This window comes from Galeopterus variegatus, unplaced genomic scaffold (assembly GCF_000696425.1).
Source record: "Galeopterus variegatus unplaced genomic scaffold, G_variegatus-3.0.2 Scaffold1292, whole genome shotgun sequence".
NCBI classification, from domain to species: domain Eukaryota; kingdom Metazoa; phylum Chordata; class Mammalia; order Dermoptera; family Cynocephalidae; genus Galeopterus; species Galeopterus variegatus.
Genome location: NW_007727403.1, coordinates 111,918 through 124,308, shown reverse-complemented (window position 1 = coordinate 124,308; position 12,391 = coordinate 111,918). Strand labels below are relative to the sequence as shown.

Genomic DNA, 12,391 nt, shown 5'->3' with positions numbered 1-12,391 from the left:
CTCAAATACCAGACCTTATAGAGCAGGAAACCTTGAAATGACTGAAAAGGAATTGCAAGCAACAATATTAAGGAAAGTCATTGAGATTTGAAAAGATTCAGTTAGACAACACAATGAAATGAGAAGAAAATCCAGGATATGAAGGAGGAAACTTGCAAAGAGATTAATACCTTAAAAAAGAATGTAGCAGAACTCATGGAACTGAAAGATTCACTCAAATAAAAAACACAACCAAGAGCTTAAGCAGCATGCTAGAGCAAGCAGAAAAAAGAATTCCTGATCTTGAAGATAGTCTTTTAGAAATAACCCAGGCAGAAAAAACAAGGAGAAAAGAATTTTTTTTTTTTTTTTTGTCTTTTTTCGTGTCCGGCAACGGATCGCAACCCTCAGTGTCGCGCCCGTACCGGACCGGGACCGGCAACGGGATCGCAACCCTTGGTGTTGCGCCCACACCTCGCTCAGCCAGTGAGCGGGAACCGGTCTGTATGTGGGATCCGAACCCTCGGTGGGAGCGCCGCCGCGCTCCCAAGCGGCACACTGTAGCAGTGCGCCACCGGGCCGGCCCCGAAAAGAATTTTTTAAAATGAAGAAAATCTAAGAGAGCTAGCAGACAACTGTAAGTGCACAAACATTTGAATCATGGGTATTCCAGAAGGGGTGGAAAAGGAAAAGGCATGGAAAACTTATTCAATGAAATAGTAATGGAAAACTTCCCAGTTATAGGGAGAGACATGGACCTTCAGCTCCAGAAGGCTCAAAGATCTCCAGATAGATTCAACCCCAAAAGGTCCTCTGTAATATACATTATAGTCAAACTGGCAAAGCTCAAAGGCAAAGAGAGAATCTTAAAAGAAGCAAGAGAAAAACATCAAGTCACCTATAAGGGAGCATCTATCAAACTAACAGCAGACTTCTCAATAGAATCTCTACATGCTGGAAGAAAATGGGATGATATATTCAAAATACTAAAAGAGAAAAACTGCCTGCCAAGAATACTGTACCCAGCAAGGCTATCCTTCAGAAACAAGGGAAAAACAGTGTATTGTCCAGAAAAATAAAAACTGTGGTGGGAGCTCACCACCACACAACCAGCCCGACAAGAAATCTCTAAGGAAGTCCTGCATCTGGAATTCAAAAAATGATAATCACTACCACAAACGTGCAAGAGAGAACAGAACCCACTGGTAGAACAAAAAATGCAAATGAGAAAGAGAAAGAAACTAAATCTTACCACCACAAAAAACCATAATGACAATGTAATAATCCCCCTGCTTTACTTCTGATTTTAGTAATTCGGTCTTTTTCTTGGTCAGTTTAGATAAAGGTTTGCAAATATTGTAGATCTTTTTAAAGGATCAACTTTTGGTTTTGTTGATTTTCTCTGTTGTTTCCTATTTTTTATATTTCTGTTGTGATCTCTGCTATTCCTACTTATATTTGCTTTTAGTTTAGTTTGCTCTTCTATTTTCTTAAGGTAGAAGTTTATGTTACTTGAGATTTTTCTCTTTTTTTTTTTTTTTGTCTTTTTCCATGTCCGGCAACGGATCGCAACCCTCAGTGTCGCCCCCGTACCGGACCGGGACCGCCAACGGGATCGCAACCCTCAGTGTTGCCCCCGCGCCTCGCTCAGCCAGTGAGCGGGAACCGGTCTGTATGTGGGATCCGAACCCTCGGCGGGAGCGCAGCCGCGCTTCCCAAGCGGCGCACTAGCGCAGTGCGCCACCGGGCCGGCCCTCTCATTTTTAATATAGGTGCTTACAACTATAAAATTTACTCCAACCACTGCATGAGGCCTGCATCCTATAAACTTTGATATGTTGCACTTTGATGTTTATCTCAAAGTACTCTCTAATTTCCCTGTGATTTTTCTTTTTACCTATTGTTTATTTAGGAGAATGTTGTTTAATTTCTATGCATTTATGAATTTTCTAAATTTCTGTTATTTTGGTCAGAGAACATATTTGCTGTGATCTTATTTTTTAATGTATTAAGACTAGTTTTATGGCTAAAAAATTTTTGTTATGATTATTAATTTTTTTAGAATTTAATTTTTGCCAAAGTAATTATAGATATATAATTTAGAGTCAATTCTGTGGAGAAAAGCATACTTCTGCCCCACCCCTCAATCCCAGTTCTCACTTCGCAGTGTACTTTTTTTTTTTTCCTTTTTGTCTTTTTTTTACTGACCGGCAACGGGATCGCAACCCTCGGTGTTGCAGTGCTATTTGTAGTTTATTTCTGGTGTTGAGCAATTCATGTTCATGTCTATTTTCTACTTTTTCAGAGAACAGATAGCTTATTTTAAATTACATGCTTGAAAAAAATAGAGAGGTCCACAGTCTACTGAATTAATCATAGATGTATATATAAATGTAACAACCCTACCTAATCTATCTACATATTTATCTGTATACACATCTATTTTGATTAAAATTCTAATTAGTTTATTCCTAGCTCCTATATTTTATTGTGACTTTTTTTTTTTTTTCCTTTTTGTCTTTTTTTTACTGACCGGCAACGGGATCGCAACCCTCGGTGTTGCGCCCACACCGCGCTCAGCCAGTGAGTGGGAACCAGTCTCCACATGGGATCCGAACCCTCAGCAGGAGCACCGCTGCGCTCCCAAGTGGCGCACTCTCCAGTGCGCCACCGGGCCGGCCCAGTGTACTTTAAACTTGTATTGTGGTTCTTATATTTAACCCCATTTTATTACTATTTATTCTTTTTGCATCTGGCCAGCAGGGTTATCTGAACCCTTGATTTTGGCACTGTTCTCTAAATGATTTGAGCTAATTGGCCAGCTGGGTTTGTTTTTTTTAGCTGCTGACTGGTACAGGGATTGAACCCTGGACCTTGGTGTTATCAGAACCACACTCCAACCAACTGAGCTAATTGGCCAGTGCTTCCCCAGTTTTTAAAAATAATGTGGCTTCTGCTACTTTTGAGCTTTCAATTTTACATGTTCTCTGTTAATTTTCTATTAGGATAATGATGATTTAGCTCCTTTAGACACACACACATTCACTCACACACACTCACTCTTTCTGTCCCTTCTTCTCTTCCTCCTTTTCTTTCCTTTCTACTTTTCTTCCCTTCTTCTTTCTTTCTCTATTCTCTCAGCATAGTTATATCAATATATGGTACATATATCATCATGTGCATGTATTATTAAAGCTCATAATAATAAGAGCATATAAATTACTTTTTTATATCTTTTATACAACTTTGTTTCCTATGGAGTCATAATTAACTTTTTACTTATTTTTTTCTGTTGCCCAGCTGTCAGTGTTTAGGTAATCTAGCTGGAAGTGAGCTTGGAGTAGCCATGTGATTCAATATGTATAATTTCATTTAGTCCTTCTACTTTTAGTACAGTGCCTCACTTTCAGTAGTTTAGAGTTTCTATATTTTATTACAGTAAATTGCTAGTGTTCTGCTACTGTTGGAGTAGAATAGTAGCCTTGATGTAAGGTATTGCTGAAGGGACTTGATTTTTCAAAAAGAACAATTTAATACAATTTCATCAATAATTTGCAGGGGTGATTTTTTTTTTTTCCTTTTTGTGTTTTTTTACTTACCGGTAACGGGATCGCAACCCTCGGTGTTGCGCCCGCACCGCGCTCAGCCAGTGAGTGGGAACCGGTCTCCACATGGGATCCGAACCCTCGGTGGGAGCGCCGCTGCGCTCCCAAGCGGCACACTCTCCAGTGCACCACCGGGCCGGCCCAGGGGTGATTGTTTTTTAAAGTTCATGTTATCTTTCTCATTTGTTCTTTGTTTCATTTTGAAAGATCTATTTGTTTCTTTAATGTTTTGTTCAGTGGGGACTGATTTTTTACTCTTACAGATTTGTATTATTTCACAATATATCTGAATATTAAGATTTATGTGTCTTAATCTTAACTTTTTCCTCATTTTATTTTCACCTGAACGCATTTTATTGACAGAGTTGTCACCAATATCTTTTATTGCTTCAATATTCAGTTTTCTCTTTTATAATGTGGGAAAGTATACTTTTCTGTTTTCTTATAATTTTGTCTTCATATCCATACTGAATTTCATCCATATTAAAATTTATGAGTCATATAAAAACTGAGCCAGTTATCATTTTATTTAGCATGTATTGTTTCCTTGAGTCATTTTAATTTTACTTATAATATAGGCATATTATTACCAGCATCCGAGTTACCTCCCTGGAAATAATTCAGGCATTTAGGGCAACATATCAACATTTTTAAGTCCTTTGGAGAAACCGTTTGCTGCGTTTTTATTTAGTTCATTACTAATGAAGGGCACTAAGCAGTACCCTAGTTGTCTGAAGAAGTAATGAACCTCCTAAATGTCCAACTTATTATTAAAGTGTTTTGGACTCTGTAGAGAATTTATCTAATAAGGGGATCCAAAATGCATTGTTAGCACTGTGTGTTAATAATGTTCAACTAAAATTTCAATGCATATTTCATTTAGGTTTCATTATACTTTTGAGTAGTTTCTTCTCCTATCCCCTCCCCCTGTTCCATACTTAATACGGTAATTTCTTATAGGGGCATTTTTCTGCTGTTCTGCAAAAAGAAGAAAAAGTCTTACCAGTTCATGGTAAAGAGGAGGCAAGAGAAGTACCTATAATTAGTGCTTCGACTCAGATGATGCTCAAAGGACTTTTCATGGTGCTTGACTATCTTTTTAGGCAAAATAGCAGGTAAGTGAATGTATCTGGTCTGTGTTTTTCTCTTAAAAATATTAGCCTAATTGGGGATAACATGTGTTTAATACATACTAATTTAGGGTGAGTAAATAGTAGTATCAGCAGCAAGTGTTATAGATATTATGGCGTATTTGCTCTTAATTATTGGCACAGATTCAGATCAATTGAAATTAATCTTTTTTATTAATGGAAATGAGTGCTGAAATCAGTAAATAAATTTAATTAATTCATCATTAAATTTATGGTCCTGCAGTACTAAACTTAAGCACTTAAGTTTTCTTCTAAGCATAGTTTAGATATGTTTTTACCAGTGTCAGAAAGTCTCTTTCCCATATTGTATGAATTTTGGAAAATGAAAAGCAGCCAACTTCTCTCACCCTATCCCCTGTTAAGTTATAGTACTACCTGGTTCCAATGTTATCTTAAGATTTTTTTTTTTGGTGGTAAAATATGCATAACAAAATTTATCATTTTAACCATTTTTAAGTATACAAGTTAGTGCCATTGGGTATATTCATAATGTGGTACAGTGATCATCAGTATCCATTTCTAGAAAGTGTTTCTCATTCCAAACAGGAATTCTGCACCCATGAAACAGTAACTCCCTAGACTTCCTCTCCCAGCCCCTGGTATCCTATGTCCTACTTTCATCTTATGAATTTGCCTTTTCTAGGTATCTCATATAAGAGTAATCATACAGCATTTTGTCCTTTTATGTCTGGCTTATTTCACTTTACTTAGCATAATGTTTTCAGAGTTCATCCATGTAATAGCATATGTCAGAGTTTCATTCCTTTCTGTGGCTGAGTAATATACCATTGTATGTATATACCACTTTTTGTTAACCCATTCTTATGTTGATGGACATTTGGGTAGTTTCCACTTTTTGCCTATTGTGAATAATGCTACTGTGAACATTGTGAGTCCTGCTTTTAATTCTTTTTTTTTTTTTTTCCCCTTTTTGTCTTTTTTCGTGTCTGGCAACGGATCGCAACCCTCAGTGTCGCGCCCGTACCGGACCGGGACCGGCAACGGGATCGCAACCCTCGGTGTTGCTCCCGCACCTTGCTCAGCCAGTGAGCGGGACTGGTCTGTATGTGGGATCCGAACCCTCAGCGGGAGCGCCACCGCACTCTCAAGCGGCGCACTGTAGCAGTGCGCCACCGGGCCGGCCCGTCCTGCTTTTAATTCTTCTAGGTATATATACATATTCGTATATCCCTAGCAGTGGATCACAGAATCAAATGATAATCCTACATTTAACTTTTTGAGAAACTGCTGTACTGTTTTCCACAGTGACTGCACCATTTTACATTCCCATTAACAATGCATGAGTGTTCCAGTTTCTTCACATCCTTGCCAAAACTTGTAACTTTATGTTTTTTGAATAATAGCCATCCTAATGGGTATCAAGTGATATCTCCTTGTGGTTTTGATTTGTATTTCCCTAATGACTAGAGATGTTAAGAATCTTTTCATGGCTTGTTGGCCAATCGTGTATCTTCTTTGGAGAAATATCTATTTATGTCCTTTACCCATTTTTGTTTTTTTTGGTATTGAGTTATAGTAGTTCTTTATATATTCTGCATATTAATGCTGTATCAGAAATATGCTTTACAAATATTTTCTCCCATTCTGTGGCTTGTCTTTTGACTTCCTGATAGTGTTCTATGATGCAGAAAAGTTTTTTAATCTTGTTGAAGTTTAAATTTCTATTTAAATTTATCTATTTTTTCTTTTGTTTGCCTGTACTTTTAGTATCATATCCAAGAAATCATGGCCAAATCTGGTGTCATGAAGAGTTCCCCTTTGTTTACTTTTAAGAGTTTTATAGTTTTTGGCTTCCAATATTTTATAAAATTCTCTCCACAGTTGTTAGGTTCTTGACTTTAACTTTGAGATCTGGTCTCTGTAAGGGTGATGTTAACAGTGAAATGTTATAGTGAGGACATGATAGAGAAGACCACATTTTGTTCTGTTTAAACCTGGGTTCTATGTACTCTTATGACAGAAATTATAAAATGGATATCACCTTCATAAAAAGTATATGAAAACTGACATCCAGATTTTAAAGGAATTAAAAAATTTTATAATTAGTTGCTAACACTTTTAAAACTTTCAGTAAAAATTATCTATTTTCTCGTGTAATAAAAAAGTATAGCCTACCTTTTAGTTTCTTTAACCATAATACTATTTTCTGTTTTGTAACTAATTATGTAGTACAGAGTGCAAAGAGCTCTGGACTAGAAGCTAGGAGGCCTAGATTTTGATTCTGGTTCTGCCATGATTTATAAATGTTTAAAAATGGGGCTGGGAAGTGGCTGGCAAAGAGTAAATGGTTAGATGATTTCTAATAATCCCTGTAAGCATCAGTTGATCTTATGATTTAATGGCTTAGTTTATATCATAATTACTGAACTTATTTAGTAGTGAGGAGAATGTTATCTTTGAGTAGGAAGTATTCGCACTCCCAATTGAGTCCTAATATAATCAGTTTTTATATTGTATGTAGCTGGGTCATTATATGTTTTATAGAGTTTTGCCACTTAATTAGCATTTTCTTTGTATTTAGATTTGCAGATGATTATAAAATTGCTATTCAACAGACTTACTCCTGGACAAATCAGAATGATATTTCAGATAAAAATGGGTTCTCTGTTCTACCAAAAAATAAGAAACGTTCACGACAGAAAACTGCAGTTTATGTGCTAAACTTTTGGTGCTTAAATCCAGCTGTGGTAAGCTCATTATGTTGTTAATGAAAATTATGTCTTGCTTAGTATCAACAATTAAAGTGAATTGTTAGACTCTTTTAAAGATGATTTTATGTATTTAATGTTATTTCCTTTTAGGCCTTTTCAGATATTAATGGCAAAGTTCGGACTATTGTTTTGACATCTGGTACATTATCACCAATGAAATCTTTTTCATCAGAACTTGGTGTTACGTTTACTATTCAACTGGAGGCTAATCATGTCATTAATAACTCACAGGTTAGTTTTTTTTTGAGGCTCTGAGTCTTTCTACTTCAGTCTAATTCCATATAAACAAATTAAAAGGTACCTGAAGTGCCAGCTGATAAAGTGTTAGGAAATTCAACATTTCTGTTTTAGAATAAAAGAAAATCTGTCAGCTACTTAAGATTTCAACAAAAGAGAATACTAATAGTATTTCTTCAACCCAATCACTTTGGCTGCAGAGACTGTATTGTAGTTTCTTCATTTAAATAAGTTTTAGTTTTTCTATGAATATTAACAAAAGAAAATTTGGGGCTGGTCAGTTAGCTCAGTTGGTTAGAGCATGGCATTATAACACCAAGGTCAAGGGTTTGGATCCCCACACCGGCTGCCACCAAAAAGAAAAGTAGAAAAATTTTACTTTTTTGGGGCAGCTGGCAGGTTCGGGTATCTGAACCCATGACCTTGGCGTTATAAAGCTGTGCTCTAACCAACTGAGCTAGCTGGGCAGCCATGATTCTTACTTCTTTACAATAGTTCCTATTGTATAGTTATGTATGCGTTTCTCTACAGACTATGTTTTAGCCTTACTCTTTTTACATCCCTATTCTTCCTCTGTACCTGATTAATACCTGGCATTTAACAAGTGTTCAGCACATGTTTGAGAATCTGAAATATGTTAGAAGTACTCTTATGAGTCCTATGATTTAAACTTTTAATTTTTCATAGCAATGTCTTATAAATGTTATTTTAATTTTCCTAGAAATATTTGGACTGTTATTTTTCATTTTGCCTTTTGTTTCTTTTTTATGAAGTAATTTGCAGTGGTTAGCTACATGCTTAACATCACCTGTGTGCCTAACACAATTCTAGTTTTCCATAAAACCGTATACACAGGGGGATGTTTTTGGTTCTCACAATTACTTGGGAGCAACCACTGGCATTTAGTAGTCGGTAGCCCAGAAAGCTAAGCTCCTAAATAAGAATTATGCTTTCCAAAATGGTAGAGAAAAGTTACTATAAATAATAGTGTAGGAAGAATGCATGTTCCATATTTTCAAGTTACTTTCTTTAGAGACACAAATAAATACAGGAAGTTGTTAGTAAATTCAGCATATATTTTCCCATAAGAATGTTACAAGCGGTTTTCAAAAAGATCATGGAAAGATTTGTATTACTAATTCTATTTTTCCATAAACTTTTTGAGTTACCCTCATATTATAGGCTCTAATTATATTCTCAACCTAGGGCAGAAAAATCGATATAACCTGTAATGTAATGTCACTGAATTATAATAATAAAGCTAATTATAATAATAAAGCTAATATAATAAAGCATACTATATTTTTTCCCAGGGGCTGGCTGGTTAGTTCAGTTGGTTAGAGCGTGGCATTCTAACACCAAGGTCAAGGGTTATGATCCTTGTACCGGCCAGCCACCAAAAAGAAAAAGTTCTCTCATATACTGTTTTTTCCCAACTTAAAAAATTTTTTTTTAATTTAATTGTGGGAAAATACATATACACATAACATAAAATTTACCATGTTAACCATTTTTAAGCATACAGCTCAGTCTTAGGTATATACACATTATTGTGCAACCAATCTCAAGAACTTTTCATCTTGTAAAAATGAAACTGTTCCCATTAAGAAACTCCATTCTCCCCTTCTTGTAATCCCTGGTAACTATCATTCTACTTTCTATTTCTATGGATTTGACTACTCTAGATATTTCACATAAGTGGAATCATAATGTATTTGTCTTTTTGTGACTGACTTATTTAGCTTCATGTCCTCAAGCTTCATCCACGTTGCATGTGTCAGAATTTCTTTTTTAAGGCTGAATAATATTCCTTGTATGTATATGCCACATTTTGATTACACATTCATTCATTGGTTTCCTCACCTTTTTATTTTGAAAAATTATAGAATTCAGAAAATTTGAAAAATAATATTAATACCTTTTGCAATATTTGCTTTTCTATCTCTCCCTCTCGCTCTACATTTGAGAGGGAGGAGAGAGATTGCACATTTTTAGATAAATGATTCAAATGTAATGTGTAGACATCACAACACTTTGCCCTTATTTAGTTTAATGTGTCTCCTAAGATCAGTATCCTTCATAACCACAATACTGTGATCACAACCAAAAATTAATACTGATACAGTAGTCAATATTCATATTCTTCAGTTACTTCCAAAATGTCTTTTATATCTTTTTATTTTTATTTTTGATCTAAGGTCCAGTCAAGTATTCTGTATTGCATTTAGTTTTCCTGTCTCTTTAGTCTTTAACATGGTTCTCTTGCCTTTTTGTTTTTCATGACTGACATTTTTTGAAGAATTCAGGACACCAGTTGTTTTGCAAAATGTCTTATAATCTGGATTTATCTGACTGTTTTCTCCTAAGATTCAGGTTAAACAGGTGGGCAAGAATACTGTATAGGTGACGTTATTACTTCCCATTGCATCATATCAGGAGACAATATCTGTGTCTTATTATCATTTATTATCAGTTGATCATTTGATTGAAGTGGTGTCCATCAGATCTTATCTTGCAAAATGTACCTCAATCTCACACATCATTTAATAATATAGGACTTACATTTTTCAACAGTCTACGATATTTGTGTTGTCTTTAAATTGTTAATAAAGTTTGTTCTTTTTCCTAGTCAAATTATCCAGACTAAGGGTACATCTATGAATGTAGAGGAATTATAAATAACTGAAATTTGGAGGGTCTGATTTTCTATGACTTACGGTTTTTGAGCACCAATGAATTTTGAAAGAGTAGTTCCTGTCATTTTTGAGACTTAACTATGGCAGATCATACTGGCCTTCATCCAAAATATTTTAGAATTATCTGATTCTGCTGTTGGTATATAGACCTGATATGTTCATTTCATTTGTTCACTTATTCATCCAACAAAAATTCATTACATGCTTAATTTTGCAAAGCTATTGAGGAAATAGAGATAAGTGCAACTCTTTTTGTTTTCAAAGAACTTTCCTTCTAAGAAAATTCAGTGATCTGCCTAAAGCTAAACTTCTATAAATTAAATCTATATATAAATTAAAGATAATAGGAAAACACCCAACAATTTAAAAATAAATTTCCTCTGAACTTGTTGCTTGATCTTCTTTTTTACATATATGTAAATACTTCTACCTAAATATTGATTTTCCTGCCTTTTTTAGGTATAACTCTAATACTCACATTCATATTCTAGGTTTGGGTTGGTACCATTGGGTCAGGTCCCAAGGGTCGGAATCTCTGTGCTACCTTCCAGCATACTGAAACATTTGAGTTCCAGGATGAAGTGGGAGCACTTTTGCTATCTGTGTGCCAGACTGTGAGCCAAGGAATTTTGTGTTTCTTGCCATCTTACAAGGTAAAGGAATATTTATTGTTTCTTTTGCCTTTAAAAAAATCATTTAAATTTAAAAAATTACCATGATAATCTTCCTAGGGTCAGAAGCATCAGGGTAATAATTATGAACATAGTGTTCTAAGCATCATATATTGTTTTATTTATTGATTAAGATACTGCCTGATTGTTCTACCTCTGAAGTCTAAAAGAGTCTTCAAGCAATGTTAGTTATATAAGAGAACTGTTTATGTGTACATGCTTTTTATTCTTAGGGGCAAGCTGATATTTTCATAGGTGAAGGAAAAAGGATTATTTTTCACTTTCATAAATTACACTTTTGAGTGTTTCAGTAAAGGGAATCTAAGCAAACTTTCTTTGTTACCCATCATTTTGCTTCACGTATTTGGTCAGGAGAATTTTTTTCTTGTTTTTAGAGTCACTCTGATTTTAGTAATTTTTGAGTTAAATTAAAAAAATTTTTTTTTATTACATTAAAGAGTTTATTTTATGAAAGAGTCAAATGTCATCTGTGGCCTAAATAGAAACTATATATTTTGGTCCTCCTAATATTTCCTGACAGTGATATCATATTTTATTAAAATCTAAACAAAATCCAGTATAGAGAAGTGGCATTCCCTGTTCTTTTTTCATTGGTAGTTGTACCTCTATGGACAGAAGCATAAGTAATATAATATATTCGAATGACAGTATCGATGCTTTTGACTCTTCTACTGTCTGTTCATCTATATATATACTTTGTTAGCCAGACCCACTAAAGCGGTGAGTCTTTCTGTTGACAAATTAAAGGAATTGTTTTCAGAAGGAATTTAATCAGATAATTTTTATAAGAATATCTAAAAATAAAATGGACATAAGCATTTTAAAATTCTTAATAGAAAACAAGATTTATTCCAGAGTGTGAACATTTATATCAAACAGTTATATTAAGGAAAAGTAATAATTAAGCCTGGAACTAACTAAGTAAAGCATACAATAAAACACGTAGGGAGTTGGCCTCACCTAATATTTGTAGAACTTCAGTTCTTAATTATGGAAACAAATTTTTGCTAGGAAATTGGAAGAACAGTTATTTATGGAATCATGGAAACTGTACTCTAGCCAGAGTTATGTAAGAGATAAAAGCAGAATCTCATCACATTGATAAAACCTTTTTATATTTTCCAATAACAGTCCTAAAAGGGAGATGGGAAATATCCAGGTGAGTAAATGAACAATTTCATTTTTCCTAGGCTCCAAAGAATGATTTTTTATATGCTAGAAAGTGGCTTGGTACAGTTTTTCTTGGCATATGTAGAAGAGAACCAATTCTTTTTTTTTTTTTTTTTTTTTTTTTTTTTT

At 34.7% G+C, this 12,391-nt stretch overlaps 1 protein-coding gene across 1 annotated transcript in view; it reads left to right on the top strand.

Annotated features, from left to right (window-relative positions):
* Positions 1-12,391, top strand: part of BRIP1 (BRCA1 interacting protein C-terminal helicase 1) — a 165,200-nt gene that overhangs the window by 70,597 nt on the left and 82,212 nt on the right. Inside the window, 4 exon segments of the mRNA XM_008576117.1 lie at positions 4,545-4,699; positions 7,278-7,443; positions 7,558-7,698; positions 10,892-11,053. Of these exon segments, the coding sequence (XP_008574339.1) occupies positions 4,545-4,699; positions 7,278-7,443; positions 7,558-7,698; positions 10,892-11,053 (624 nt within the window).